The 15,710-nt window shown below is 45.9% G+C and overlaps 1 protein-coding gene across 1 annotated transcript in view; it reads left to right on the top strand.

The window, feature by feature from the left end:
- The first annotated feature begins 1,314 nt into the window (after positions 1-1,314).
- LOC148506101 (uncharacterized) overlaps positions 1,315-15,710 on the top strand; it is a 37,719-nt gene continuing 23,323 nt past the window's right edge. The window contains exons 1-5 of the mRNA XM_088447283.1: positions 1,315-3,635; positions 7,091-7,282; positions 7,362-7,458; positions 7,621-7,718; positions 8,683-8,791. Coding sequence (XP_088303409.1) covers positions 3,567-3,635; positions 7,091-7,282; positions 7,362-7,458; positions 7,621-7,718; positions 8,683-8,791 — 565 coding nt within the window. The 5' untranslated portion in view covers positions 1,315-3,566. The remainder of the gene's footprint in view (positions 3,636-7,090; positions 7,283-7,361; positions 7,459-7,620; positions 7,719-8,682; positions 8,792-15,710) is intronic.

The raw sequence follows: 15,710 nt of genomic DNA, 5'->3' as shown, positions 1-15,710 counted from the left end.
CAGGTGAGTAGTCTATGTCCCAGACGGAGGGGGGGATGTCCATGACCAGTCCATGACCTGGCACCTGCGCACACCTATGCATATACATAATAGGAAATAAATGAATAGATAGAGCCACATGTAGCCATACTTAGGGCTGTATTTATTAACATTGTGTGGTCTAAATAAGCAACAAGCTGATCACTGGAACAATAAAAACACCTGCATCCAGGGTGATCGGTGCTCTGATGAAGTTCAATGGGGCTCCAGTCAGCTGGTCTCCCGGCTCCTGCACAGTGACCCCCGGTCAGCTGCTGCATAGAATAGCTGACCGGGTCACAATGCAGGATGGGAGAACAGCTGACTGGAGCCCCAGAGGACATCACCGGAGGTAAGTGTGACTGAGCGGGGGGTCGCGGTATTCGGAGGCGACGCATGTGCAGTCTCCCTGTAATTTTTCCGAAAAATACAGGGAGAAGTGTGCGGAGGGGATTCTAAATAAACGACAAGCTTATCACTGCAAAAACCCCCTCTTACCTGCATCCAGGGTGATCGGTGCTCTGATAATGTCCAGTCAGCTGGGCTCCCGGCTCCTGCACTGTGACCCTGGTCAGCTACTGCATAAACAGCTGGCCGTGGTCACAGTGCAGGATGGGAGAACAGCTGACCGGAGCCCCAGAGAATATCAACGGAGCAACGATCACCGGCGGTGTGACTGAGCTGGGGGTCGCGGTATCCGGCGGCGGCGCATATGCAGTCTCCCTGTAATTTTTCCGAAAAATACAGGGAGAAGTGTGCGGAGGGGATTCACAGGGAGAGAGCTTTATCGCATGCTCTGTCCCTGCAAGAGATGTTTCATACGTCCCTGTGATATTTCCTTAATTCGTAATGCAAATTTCGTCGGAAATATCACACTACAAACACATTTTAAATGCGGATTGTAGTAAATAGAGCCCATAGAGAAAAGGAACACCTGTGAGGCTACACAGGGGTGCATAAAATAAGTCCCTCCATTCTTAGCAGTAACAGCTGAGCTATCCCTGGTGACACCCCGTACAGCAGCAGTCTGCATCCTCTGGCCGGGAGTAGCGCCTCCAGCAGCCATACAGATCTTAATATAGCTGTACTGTCTTCAGTAATCAACGGCGGCCATTTTCCTGTGGTCTCCTAAGCACTCACAGTAATGGTGTCATTAATCAATATCTCCACGTGACGCTGCTGAGAGGGCGTGGCCACGCAGTCTCCATGGCGCCATGTTGGAACCTGGAGAGCGGATGTAACGCCTCCAGGCTCTATAAGTACATCCGGGGCTGTGAGCTGGGCTGAGGTAATATATGTGTGTAATAATGTTATTATTCTCCTCAGCGGGGGGAGATGTGAGAGAGGGTTATTATACAGTGCGATATAACGGAGGATGCCTAGCGTCCCCTGTGAATAATGCCGACGTTATTATCATTATTATATAGGGGGAGGGGTCTGTATACTGCTATATAATGAGGACTAAGTTCAGAGCACACACACTGCATGTGATATTATTGTTTAGGGGGAAGGGTCTGTATAGTGATATATAATGAGGAATAAGTTCCCAGCACATACACTGTGTATGTGATATTATTATATAAGGGGAAGGGTCTCTATAGTGATATTATATAAGGGGAGGGGTCTGTATAGTGATATATAATGAGGAATAAGCTCCCAGCACACACTGTGTATGTGATATTATATAGGGGGAGAGGTCTGTATAGTGATATATAATGAGGAATAAGCTCCCAGCACACACATTGTGTATGTGATATTATTATATAGGGGGAGGGGTCTGTATAGTGATATATAATGAGGAATACACTCCCAGCACACACATTGTGTATGTGATATTATTATATAGGGTAGGAGGGTCTGTATAGTGATATATAATGAGGAATAAGCTCCCAGCACACACACTGTGTATGTGATATATTATTATATAGGGGGAAGGGTCTTTATAGTGATATATAATGAGGAATGAGCTCACAGCACACACTGTGTATGTGATATTATTATATAGGGGGAGGGGTCTGTATAGTGATATAAAATGAGGAATACACTCCCAGCACACACTGTGTATGTGATGTTATTATATAGGGAGAGAGGTCTGTATAGTGATATATAATGAGTAATAAGCTCCCAGCACACACTGTGTATGTGATGTTATTATATAGGGTAGGAGGGTCTGTATAGTGATATATAATGAGGAATAAGCTCCCAGCACATACACTGTGTATGTGATATTATTATATAAGGGGAAGGGTCTCTATAGTGATATTATATAAGGGGAGGGGTCTGTATAGTGATATATAATGAGGAATAAGCTCCCAGCACACACTGTGTATGTGATATTATATAGGGGGAGAGGTCTGTATAGTGATATATAATGAGGAATAAGCTCCCAGCACACACATTGTGTATGTGATATTATTATATAGGGGGAGGGGTCTGTATAGTGATATATAATGAGGAATGAGCTCACAGCACACACTGTGTATGTGATATATTATTATATAGGGGGAAGGGTCTTTATAGTGATATATAATGAGGAATGAGCTCACAGCACACACTGTGTATGTGATATTATTATATAGGGGGAGGGGTCTGTATAGTGATATAAAATGAGGAATACACTCCCAGCACACACTGTGTATGTGATGTTATTATATAGGGAGAGAGGTCTGTATAGTGATATATAATGAGTAATAAGCTCCCAGCACACACTGTGTATGTGATGTTATTATATAGGGTAGGAGGGTCTGTATAGTGATATATAATGAGGAATAAGCTCCCAGCACACACACTGTGTATGTGATATATTATTATATAGGGGGAAGGGTCTTTATAGTGATATATAATGAGGAATGAGCTCACAGCACACACTGTGTATGTGATATTATTATATAGGGGGAAGAGGTCTGTATAGTAATATATAATGAGTAATAAGCTCCCAGCACACACTGTGTATGTGATATTATATAAGGGGGGGGGGGTCTGTATAGTGATAAATAATGAGGAATAAGCTCTAAGCACACTCTGTATGTGATATTCTTATATAGAGGGGGTCTGTATAGTGATATATAATGAGGGCTAAACTCCCAGTACACACTGTGTTTGTGATATTATTATTATTATTATTATATAGGGGATAGGTCTGCATAGTGATATATAATGAGGACTATGCTCCCAGTACACACTGTGTATGTGATGATATTATATAGGGGGAGAGGTCTGTATAGATATATATATATATAATGATGAATAAACTCCAAGCACATACACCTTCTTTATGTGGTATTATTATATAGGGGGATGGGTCTGTATATTGATGTGTAATGAGGAATAAGACAGCTTCCAGCACACACACACTGTGTCTGTGTATGTGATATTATTATATAGAGGGAGGGGCCTGTATAGTGACATATAAAGAGTTATTTACTCCATGTTGATTATAGTTATTTTTATATTTTCTACACAATTGAGCTAGGAGAAACCACATAATCTTTTATTAGACTTCAAGTGAAAGTTAAACCCGTTGTGCATAAATCGAAGATTCACTAAGGATGGACAAAGACAAGAGTGACAGGATATTACATCTCACTTTGGAGATCATCTACGTGTTGACTGGGGAGGTGAGTTCTTATTGGGATAGAAACAGAATTTGACGGCAGATAAGAACCACTTGGCCCATCTATGTCACAGTGACATCATTAGCTCTAGTAATAATACAGGGACATGACTGGGGAGGTGAGGGCTTATGGGAGTGTCACAGTGACATCATTCTTATCGCTAGTAATAATACATGGACATGACTGGGGAGGTGAGGGCTTATGGGAGTGTCACAGTGACATCATTCTTATCACTAGTAATAATACAGGGACATGACTGGGGAGGTGAGGGCTTATGGGAATGTCACAGTGACATCATTCTTATCACTAGTAATAATACAGGGACATGACTGGGGAGGTGAGGACTTATGGGAGTTTCACAGTGACATCATTCTTATCACTAGTAATAATACAGGGACATGACTGGGGAGGTGAGGTCTTATGGGAGTGTCACAGTGACATCATTCTTATCGCTAGTAATAATACAGGGACATGACTGGGGAGGTGAGGTCTTATGGGAGTGTCACAGTGACATCATTCTTATCACTAGTAATAATACAGGGACATGACTGGGGAGGTGAGGACTTATGGGAGTGTCACAGTGACATCATTCTTATCACTAGTAATAATACAGGGACATGACTGGGGAGGTGAGGTCATGGGAGTGTCACAGTGACATCATTCTTATCACTAGTAATAATACAGGGACATGACTGGGGAGGTGAGGTCTTATGGGAGTGTCACAGTGACATCATTCTTATCACTAGTAATAATACAGGGACATGACCGGGGAGGTGAGGACTTATGGGAGTGTCACAGTGACATCATACTTATCGCTAGTAATAATACAGGGACGTGACTGGGGAGGTGAGGTCTTATGGGAGTGTCACAGTGACATCATTCTTATCACTAGTAATAATACAGGGACATGACCGGGGAGGTGAGGACTTATGGGAGTGTCACAGTGACATTCTTATTGCTAGTAATAATACAGGGACATGACTGGGGAGGTGAGGGCTTATGGGAGTGTCACAGTGATGTCATTCTTATCCCTAGTAATAATACAGGGACATGACTGGGGAGGTGAGGACTTATGGGAGTGTCACAGTGACATCATTGTTATCACTAGTAATAATACAGGGACATGACCGGGGAGGTGAGGGATTATGGGAGTGTCACAGTGACATCATACTTATCACTAGTAATAATACAGGGACATGACTGGGGAGGTGAGGACTTATGGGAGTGTCACAGTGACATCATTCTTATCACTAGTAATAATACAGGGACATGACTGGGGAGGTGAGGTCTTATGGGAGTGTCACTGTGACATCATTCTTATCACTAGTAATAATACAGGGACATGACTGGGGAGGTGAGATCTTATGGGAATGTCACAGTGACATCATTCTTATCGCTAGTAATAATACAGGGACATGACTGGGGAGGTGAGGGCTTATTGGAATGTCACAGAGACATCATTCTTATCACTAGTAATAATACAGGGACATGACTGGGGAGGTGAGGGCTTATGGGAGTGTCACAGTGACATTCTTATCACTAGTAATAATACAGGGACATGACTGGGGAGGTGAGGGCTTATGGGAGTGTCACAGTGACATCATTCTTATCGCTAGTAATAATACAGGGACATGACTGGGGAGGTGAGGACTTATGGGAATGTCACAGTGACATCATTCTTATCACTAGTAATAATACAGGGACATGACTGGGGAGGTGAGGGCTTATGGGAGTGTCACAGTGACATCATTCTTATCACTAGTAATAATACAGGGACATGATTGGGGAGGTGAGGCCTTATGGGAGTGTCACAGTGACGTAATTCTTATCACTAGTAATAATACAGGGACATGACCGGGGAGGTGAGGGCTTATGGGAATGTCACAGTGACATCATTCTTATCGCTAGTAATAATACAGGGACATGACCGGGGAGGTGAGGTCATATGGGAATGTCACAGTGACATCATTCTTATCACTAGTAATAATACAGGGACATGACTGGGGAGGTGAGGGCTTATGGGAATGTCACAGTGACATCATTCTTATCGCTAGTAATAATACAGGGACATGACTGGGGAGGTGAGGTCATATGGGAATGTCACAGTGACATCATTCTTATCGCTAGTAATAATACAGGGACATGACTGGGGAGGTGAGGCTTATGGGAGTGTCACAGTGACATCATTCTTATCACTAGTAATAATACAGGGACATGACTGGGGAGGTGAGGGCTTATGGGAATGTCACAGTGACATCATACTTATCGCTAGTAATAATACAGGGACATGACTGGGGAGGTGAGGTCTTATGGGAATGTCACAGTGACATCATTCTTATCGCTAGTAATAATACAGGGACATGACTGGGGAGGTGAGGGCTTATGGGAATGTCACAGTGACATCATTCTTATCGCTAGTAATAATACAGGGACATGACTGGGGAGGTGAGGTCTTATGGGAATGTCACAGTGACATCATTCTTATCACTAGTAATAATACAGGGACATGACTGGGGAGGTGAGGTCTTATGGGAGTGTCACAGTGACATCATTCTTATCGCTAGTAATAATACAGGGACATGACTGGGGAGGTGAGGTCTTATGGGAATGTCACAGTGACATCATTCTTATCACTAGTAATAATACAGGGACATGACTGGGGAGGTGAGGGCTTATGGGAGTGTCACAGTGATGTAATTCTTATCACTAGTAATAATACAGGGACATGACTGGGGAGGTGAGGGCTTTTGGGAGTGTCACTGTGATGTAATTCTTATCGCTAAAAAATTAGTTTTTCAGTTTAAAGGTTCCCACTTTCCTGGTCTGGAATTCAGAACGACGCTGGACCGAGCGAGGTAAGTACGGTCCGTGCGTCCTCATAGCCGCTGGGTTTAGGTTCAGGACACCCCGGGGGATTAAGGGCTAGGCACCCCCCGGGAGGGTTAGGCTAATGGAAGGGGGGGATTAGGCACCCCGGGGGAAGGTTAGGTGGAGGCACCCCCCCGGCAGTGTTAAGTTTAGGGTGCGGAGAGGGCGGGATAGGTTTAGGCACCCCAGGGGGGAGGTTGTGGTTAGGCACTAAGGGGGAAGGTTAGGGTTAGGCACCCCTAAAGGAGGGTTAGGGGGTGGGAGGGGAGGGTTAGGTAGTTTACTCACCTCCGTTGGGATCTCCACTGTTCGGCCTGCTGGCGTCGGGATTTCGAACGCCGGGCTCTTCGTCATTCATAACAATCCTGTATAAAGCACTTACCTCATACTATCTTCTGTAGTTCACCTGTTGTCAGCCCTCTGTCTACTACAGGCCTCTATATAAAGTCATCTCACTGTTTCCATTAATTTGATGAAAGCAGATGATAGACCTGTGGGTGCTGGCTGTAGATAGGGGACTCAGAATGATGGGCCCTATGGAGACGTCGGGAGAGGTGACCCCTTGTATTGCTCTCTTTCTCAATACACAGGACTACACAGCACTGATACAGAGATCTGGTGAGTGTGAGACACCCAGGAGCCATCCCCATGTGTCAGGAGGACTGAGCAGGACCCAGAGCTCCATCACGGTGCCTCCACCTCACTCCCTGATACATGAGAGAGACAATGACCAGAAGATCCTGGAACTCACCAACAAGATCATCCGGCTGGTGACAGGAGAGGTGACTGCTGGGAATGGGAGGTTATACAGTAACACCAGGGGATGTGTCTGGGTGATGACTGTGTCACTGTGTGTGTCAGGTTCCCATAAAGTGTCAGGAGGAGCCGGAGAATTCAGGTCACCGGGATCTGTATGAGGATGTGAGGATGGAGAATCATTGGCCCCTCTCATCACTGGGTAAGTGGGGATGCATATTCAATAAAATATACTGAACAACAGGATGCTATGACCCGGCTTAGTCGCATTTTCCCTAGTGCGCCAAACAGTGCGATGGAAGGATGGGTCAGTGAGGACACGTCTGTATGTACAATGTACTCAGTCACTGTGTGTCTCCTACAGATGGACCCAGCAGCAGAAACCCCCCAGACAGAGATCTCCGCCATCGTCAGTCACAGGGTGGTACAGAGGGAAATCACAGGACCCCACAGGAGGATCAGGTAGGGGGGATTTTAGGGTCTCTCCAATTACCAAAGTGACTTTTTATTATATGATCTGTAAAAGACGCTGCGTGGATCTTATATGCTGATATGCTTCTGCTTCATATTAATTTACTAATTCAAATATTAAATATGATTTATCAATTAAGAAAGAGATGAGATCCCTCATAGAGTAACATGTAACAAGTAAATAGGACGGACGTTATACACTTATGGTGAAATAGGAGACTGTGGGTGCTAGGTAACAGTTTCCGATTGTGGCAAGATGGCCGGTTCCTCGTGAATTGCAAATCACTGTATGTCATAGGGTAAACCCTTGGCCACAAAGCCGCCATTTTGAAGCCACACGACACCACAAAGTTGCTTTCCTGATTTGTTCCATGTTCTGTATAGTAATCGCTGGAGGTAATAAGCCCCTAGTGCACAAGTGGCAGAGAGCGCGCTGAGATATAGAGGTGTTAGTGACCGGCAATATGGCTGCTTTATATTACATGTACTTGGTGTCACCCAGTGCTGGTTTCTATTGTGATCAGGAAAAGCTGCCACGAATCTCTTGTGACTGTTATTATATCTGTGTATCTATCTCTGTGTATACACAATAGGGACCTACGCTGATGTTATTACTCTCCTTTTGTTATGGGATTATTAGTCTTATGTTATATTTATTGTGTCTGGGATAATAAGACTGACGTCCTGACTGTTATTATATCTGTGTATCTATCTCTGTGTGTATACACAATAGGGACCTACGCTGATGTTATTACTCTCCTCTTGTTATGGGATTATTAGTCTTATGTTATATTTATTGTTTCTGGGCTAATTAGACAAACGTCCTGACTGTTATTATATATATGTATCGATCTCTGTGTGTATACACAATAGGGACCTACGCTGATGTTATTACTCTCCTCTTGTTATGGGGTTATTAGGCTAATGTTATATTTGTTGTTTCTGGGCTAATTAGACAAACGTCCTGACTGCTATTAAAGTAGAATATCTAGACGGAGAGGAAGAGATGTATGTGAGGGGTGATCGGCAGTGTAAGGAGGAAGAGATCCCTACAGATAGCGCAGGTGAGTGATACACTTACTACAGAAAAGTCACCTATAGATGTCTCCTCATATACTGTTGCTAAAGTTATGTCTGATAGTCCCTCTCGCTGCGCAGGATTCTGGTCAACTCCGCTACACCAAGTGTCTTTCTCACTCAAAATGTGCGTCTTATTTGCAACAAAACTACTCTACTAGATTGCACTGATCAGTTTGATGGGCGACATTTGTACATCCGTGTGCGCCTGAGTTTGAATCTGTGTACGAAGCTCTACGGTGCAGAAGCCTTTTCCATTGTGCTTCATCTGCACCTTTCTACGTGTTTAAAACGAATTCCTGTGCTGTTAAAGTGGTAGCTCAGTGTCGGCAGTGTACTGTGAGTGACGTTTCCTTGCGTCTGTAGTGCGCTGTGAGTGGTTTTATCCTGCGTCTGTAGTGCACTATAAGTGCGGTTTCGCTTCTTTTGTAGTGCACTGTGAGTGGGGTTTCGCTACATCTGTAGTGTACTGGGAGTGGTTTTTCCCTTCATCTGTAGTGCACTGGGAGTGGTTTTCCCTGCGTCTGTAGTGCACTGGGAGTGGTGTTTCCCTACGTCTGTAGTGCACTGTGAGTGGTTTTTCTCTGCATTTGTAGTGCACTGTGAGCGGTTTTCCCTTCGTCTGTAGTGCACTATGAGTGGTTTTATCCTGCTTCTGTAGTGCACTGTAAGTGCAGTTTCGCTGCTTTTGTAGTGCATTGTGAGTGGGGTTTTGCTGCATCTGTAGTGTACTGTGAGTGGTTTTTCCCTGCGTCTGTAGTGCACTGGGAGTGGTTTTTCCCTGCGTCTGTAGTGCACTGGGAGTGGTTTTTCCCTGCGTCTGTAGTGGACTGCGAGTGGTTTTTCCCTGCGTCTGTAGTGGACTGCGAGTGGTTTTTCCCTGCGTCTGTAGTGGACTGCGAGTGGTTTTTCCCTGCGTCTGTAGTGGACTGCGAGTGGTTTTTCCCTGCGTCTGTAGTGGACTGCGAGTGGTTTTTCCCTGCGTCTGTAGTGCACTGTGAGTGGTTTTCCCTGTGTCTGTAGTGCACTGTGAGTGGTTTTTCTCTGCGTTTGTAGTGCACTGTGAGTGGTTTTTCCCTTTGTCTGTAGTGCACTGTGAGTGGTTTGATCCTGCTTCTGTAGTGCACTGTGAGTGGTTTGATCCTGCTTCTGTAGTGCACTGTCAGTGGGGTTTCGCTGCGTCTGTAGTGTACTGGGAGTGGTTTTTCCCTGCGTCTGTAGTGCACTGGGAGTGGTTTTTCCCTGCGTCTGTAGTGCACTGCCAGTGGTTTTTCCCTGCGTCTGTAGTGCACTGCCAGTGGTTTTTCCCTGCGTCTGTAGTGCACTGCCAGTGGTTTTTCCCTGCGTCTTTAGTGTACTGCCAGTGGTTTTTCCCTGCGTCTGTAGTGCACTGCCAGTGGTTTTTCCCTGCGTCTATAGTGCACTGCCCGTGGTTTTTCCCTGCGTCTGTAGTGCACTGCCAGTGGTTTTTTCCTGTGTCTGTAGTGCACTGTGAGTATTTTTTCCCTTGCGTTTGTAGTGCACTGTGAGTGGTTTTAGCCTGCGTCTGTAGTGCACTGTGAGTGGGGTTTCGCTGCGTCTGTAATGCACTGTGAGTGGGGATTATCTGCGTCTGTAGTGCACTGCGAGTGGTTTTTCCCTGCGTTTGTAGTGCACTGTGAGTGGTTTTAGCCTGCGTCTGTAGTGCACTGTAAGTGCGGTTTCGTTGTGTTTGTAGTGCACTGTGAGTGGGGTTTCGCTGCGTCTGTAATGCACTGTGAGTGGGGATTATCTGCGTCTGTAGTGCACTGTGAGTGGGGATTATCTGCATCTGTACTGCACTGCGAGTGGTTTTTCCCTGCGTTTGTAGTGCACTGTGAGTGGTGTTTCCCTGCGTCTGTAGTGAACTGCGAGTGGTTTTTCCCTGCGTCTGTAGTGGACTGCGAGTGGTTTTTCCCTGCGTCTGTAGTGGACTGCGAGTGGTTTTTCCCTGCGTCTGTAGTGGACTGCGAGTGGTTTTTCCCTGCGTCTGTAGTGGACTGCGAGTGGTTTTTCCCTGCGTCTGTAGTGGACTGCGAGTGGTTTTTCCCTGCGTCTGTAGTGGACTGCGAGTGGTTTTTCCCTGCGTCTGTAGTGGACTGCGAGTGGTTTTTCCCTGCGTCTGTAGTGGACTGCGAGTGGTTTTTCCCTGCGTCTGTAGTGGACTGCGAGTGGTTTTTCCCTGTGTCTGTAGTGCACTGTGAGTGGTTTTTCCCTGTGTCTGTAGTGGACTGTGAGCGGTTTTCCCTTCGTCTGTAGTGCACTGTAAGTGTAGTTTCGCTGCTTTTGTAGTGCATTGTGAGTGGGGTTTCGCTGCATCTGTAGTGTACTGTGAGTGGTTTTTCCCTGCGTCTGTAGTGCACTGCCAGTGGTTTTTCCCTGCGTCTGTAGTGCACTGCCAGTGGTTTTTCCATGTGTCTGTAGTGCACTGTGAGTGGTTTTTCCCCTGCGTTTGTAGTGCACTGTGAGTGGTTTTAGCCTGCGTCTGTAGTGCACTGTAAGTGCGGTTTTGTTGTGTTTGTAGTGCACTGTGAGTGGGGTTTCGCTGCGTCTGTAATGCACTGTGAGTGGGGATTATCTGTGTCTGTAGTGCACTGCGAGTGATTTTTCCCTGCGTTTGTAGTGCACGGTGAGTGGTTTTAGCCTGCGTCTGTAGTGCACTGTAAGTGCGGTTTCGTTGCGTCTGTAGTGCACTGTAAGTGCGGTTTCGTTGTGTTTGTAGTGCACTGTGAGTGGGGTTTCGCTGCGTCTGTAATGCACTGTGAGTGGGGATTATCTGCGTCTGTACTGCACTGCGAGTGGGTTTTCCCTGCGTCTGTAGTGCACTGGGAGTGGTTTTTCCCTGCGTCTGTAGTGCACTGGGAGTGGTTTTTCCCTGCGTCTGTAGTGCACTGGGAGTGGTTTTTCCCTGCGTCTGTAGTGCACTGCCAGTGGTTTTTCCCTGCGTCTGTAGTGCACTGCCAGTGGTTTTTCCCTGCGTCTGTAGTGCACTGCCAGTGGTTTTTCCCTGCGTCTGTAGTGCACTGCCAGTGGTTTTTCCCTGCGTCTGTAGTGCACTGCCAGTGGTTTTTCCCTGCGTCTGTAGTGCACTGCCAGTGGTTTTTCCCTGCGTCTCTGGTGCACTGCCAGTGGTTTTTCCCTGCGTCTGTAGTGCACTGCCAGTGTTTTTTTCCTGTGTCTGTAGTGCACTGTGAGTGTTTTTTCCCTTGCGTTTGTAGTGCACTGTGAGTGGTTTTAGCCTGCGTCTGTAGTGCACTGTAAGTGCGGTTTCATTGTGTTTGTAGTGCACTGTGAGTGGGGTTTCGCTGCGTCTGTAATGCACTGTGAGTGGGGATTATCTGCATCTGTAGTGCACTGCGTGTGGTTTTTCCCTGCGTTTGTAGTGCACTGTGAGTGGTTTTAGCCTGCTTCTGTAGTGCACTGTAAGTGCGGTTTCGTTGTGTTTGTAGTGCACTGTGAGTGGGGTTTTGCTGCGTCTGTAATGCACTGTGAGTGGGGATTATCTGCGTCTGTAGTGCACTGCGGGTGGTTTTTCCCTGCGTTTGTAGTGCACTGTGAGTGGTTTTAGCCTGCGTCTGTAGTGCACTGTGAGTGCGGTTTCGTTGTGTTTGTAGTGCACTGTGAGTGGGGTTTCGCTGCGTCTGTAATGCACTGTGAGTGGGGATTATCTGCGTCTGTAGTGCACTGCGAGTGGTTTTTCCCTGCGTTTGTAGTGCACTGCCAGTGGTTTTTCCCTGCGTTTGTAGTGCACTGTGAGTGTTTTTAGCCTGCGTCTGTAGTGCACTGTAAGTGCGGTTTCATTGTGTTTGTAGTGGACTGCGAGTGGTGTTTCCCTGCGTCTGTAGTGGACTACGAGTGTTTTTTCCCTGCATCTGTAGTGGACTGTGAGTGGTTTTTCCCTGCGTCTGTAGTGCACTGTGAGTGGTTTTTCCCTGTGTCTGTAGTGCACTGTGAGTGGTTTTTCTGTGCGTTTGTAGTGCACTGTGAGTGGTTTTCCCTGTGTCTGTAGTGCACTGTGAGTGGTTTTTCTCTGCGTTTGTAGTGCACTGTGAGTGGTTTTTCCATTTGTCTGTAGTGCACTGTGAGTGGTTTGATCCTGCTTCTGTAGTGCACTGTAAGTGCAGTTTCGCTGCTTTTGTAGTGTACTGTGAGTGGTGTTTCCCTACCTGTAGTGCACTGAGTGGTTTTTCTCTGCATTTGTAGTGCACTGTGAGCAGTTTTCCCTTCGTCTGTAGTGCACTATGAGTGGTTTTACCCTGCTTCTGTAGTGCACTGTAAGTGCAGTTTCGCTGCTTTTGTAGTGTACTGTGAGTGGTGTTTCCCTACGTCTGTAGTGCACTGAGTGGTTTTTCTCTGCATTTGTAGTGCACTGTGAGCAGTTTTCCGTTCGTCTGTAGTGCACTATGAGTGGTTTTACCCTGGTTCTGTAGTGCACTGTAAGTGCAGTTTTGCTGCTTTTGTAGTGCATTGTGAGTGGGGTTTCGCTGCATCTGTAGTGTACTGTGAGTGGTTTTTCCCTGCGTCTGTAGTGCACTGGGAGTGGTTTTTCCCTGCGTCTGTAGTGCACTGCCAGTGGTTTTTCCCTGCGTCTGTAGTGCACTGCCAGTGGTTTTTCCCTGCGTCTGTAGTGCACTGCCAGTGGTTTTTCCCTGCGTCTGTAGTGCACTGCCAGTGGTTTTTCCCTGCGTCTGTAGTGCACTGCCAGTGGTTTTTCCCTTTGTCTGTAGTGCACTGTGAGTGTTTTTTCCCCTGCGTCTGTAGTGCACTGTGAGTGGTTTTTCCCTGCGTTTGTAGTGCACTGTGAGTGGTTTTAGCCTGCGTCTGTAGTGCACTGTGAGTGGGGTTTTGCTGCGTCTGTAATGCACTGTGAGTGGGGATTATCTGCGTCTGTAATGCAATTAAGGAGTAAAATGTAAATACATTATGGCACCCTACTCCTCTTGGTGCTTCTCAGTGGCGTACATGCACTAGGTGTATGAAGATTCATCTGTATTGTTTTTATTTAGTCACTATAGCAATCTCTTATTCTACACCCTCCTCTGTCAGTGCAAACTAATGAGGAAAAAGTATCTGTCCGGGGGATTGTTTTGGAATAAAGTCCCCTGGTAAAGTCACATTATGTAGTCTTCCTTCTAGCACCCTGCACCTGTCACAGCCTGTGCAGTTCTTGTATCCTGCCTAGGATGTCACTCTCTGCTCTGGTGCTTCTAGCACACTCATCTGATGCAACAAACTGCTGAGATTAAGCAGTTTGTGTGCTAGCACCGAAGCAGAAAGCGACACCCCAGGCAGGAAAAGGAACTGCACGGGTTTTAACAGGTATAGGGAGCTAGAATGAACTCTATAATGTGAATATAACAGGTGATTTTATTTAATAAAATCTCCTTCATATGATAGTATAATCACAGGGGAAAAGCAACAATGTTGTTTTATCCTCCCAACTATTAAGGCACTAGCTTTATTTATTGTAGAGAAGCACCCCAAAGACTGACATATTGTTAAAACATTATATATCTATATATATCTATATATATATATATATACACACATACTACACTGATCCATAGATCACACACAGCGGACACTTATTTCCTACTTTGGACACATCAATCCTTAATCTGAATTCTTACACTTCACTATAGATATATAAACCACTGTGTATTTTTAGTGCATACCGAGAAACTTTACACTCTAACCAATAACGGGAGTTTCTCATGGAGATTACGATACTGTAACTAAATATGTATCTTTAAGTGATAATATGATCACAAACTACTCCCTGAGTGCGGCTATATGTACTCACCCGGCTCTAACTTGTGTTATCTGGTAGTGACTAGTGACTTTGGCTGCACCGCTTTAACCTTAAAAACTACAAATATATTAACGTATAAGTCATTGTATGAGAAACCTATAATACCAAATAAGATATTAAAGGTAATTATGATATACAGGTATTATTACATTAGGGAAGAGGATTAGCGGACCAATTGTTAGTAACTGAAAGACCATAATAGTCACTCTGTGCAGGGCTATTAGAAGTGGTGGATTATCTATAATCTCAGTATAGTATATACCCCGTGTGATAATATATGATTTTATGGTCTGCATTTAGCTATCTATCAACACTGTAATACTAAAGCATAATACCAAATGACCCCCTTCCCCAAAAAATATCACACACCCCATCCCAACGCCACTACACACAAACTCCACCTCCTTCTAAGGGAAGTGTAGCCACGCTCCCTTAGTGCCATCCCAACCGACACGCTTGGATGTAGGGTTTGCCAATTCGACACTAATTCCAATTAATATAGGGTCAACACATACAGATCGAATAAGGCCAAAAACCGTGGGTATAAAATTGATATTTTGGCACTAGAGTACTCTGGCGGTCATTCAGACCCAGTCGGAAGCACCGATGTGCTCGCAACCGGGTCGATGGGTAGCCCTGTGCGTGTGCAGTGGCCGCACTATGCGTGTGCAGTGTCTACACTGCGCGTGCGCAAGCCCCGGAGTGAGAGAGAAACTCTCTCGCTCCGGAGCTTGCTACAAAAGGGGCGGCGGATGTTGATCGACAGCTCACACCTTTTTGTAGGCGGGCCGGGGGGGTGGTTTCCAAAACGGAGGTGTTCCTTAAGGAACGCCTACCGTTTGTGGGCGGCCGCACTGACATCATCAGTGATGTCAGTGGGGAGCTTCCTGCTCCATCAGAGCAGAAAGCTCCCTGGGGCTTGCGAGTGCCCAGACCCAACCTTAGGATCTGGTTGCAAGCCCCGATGGTTGCGATGGTGATCACCATCGCGACCATCACCCTGGTCGCTAGCTAAGCTGTGGGTGGTAACTCACAGCTTAGCTTGCGACCAGGAGGCGCACCAAAAAAAAAAAACA

This window comes from Taudactylus pleione, unplaced genomic scaffold, assembly GCF_031769625.1.
Source record: "Taudactylus pleione unplaced genomic scaffold, aTauple2 ptg000427l, whole genome shotgun sequence".
Taxonomy (NCBI): Eukaryota; Metazoa; Chordata; class Amphibia; order Anura; family Myobatrachidae; genus Taudactylus; species Taudactylus pleione.
This window is presented reverse-complemented; position numbering and strand designations above follow the sequence as displayed.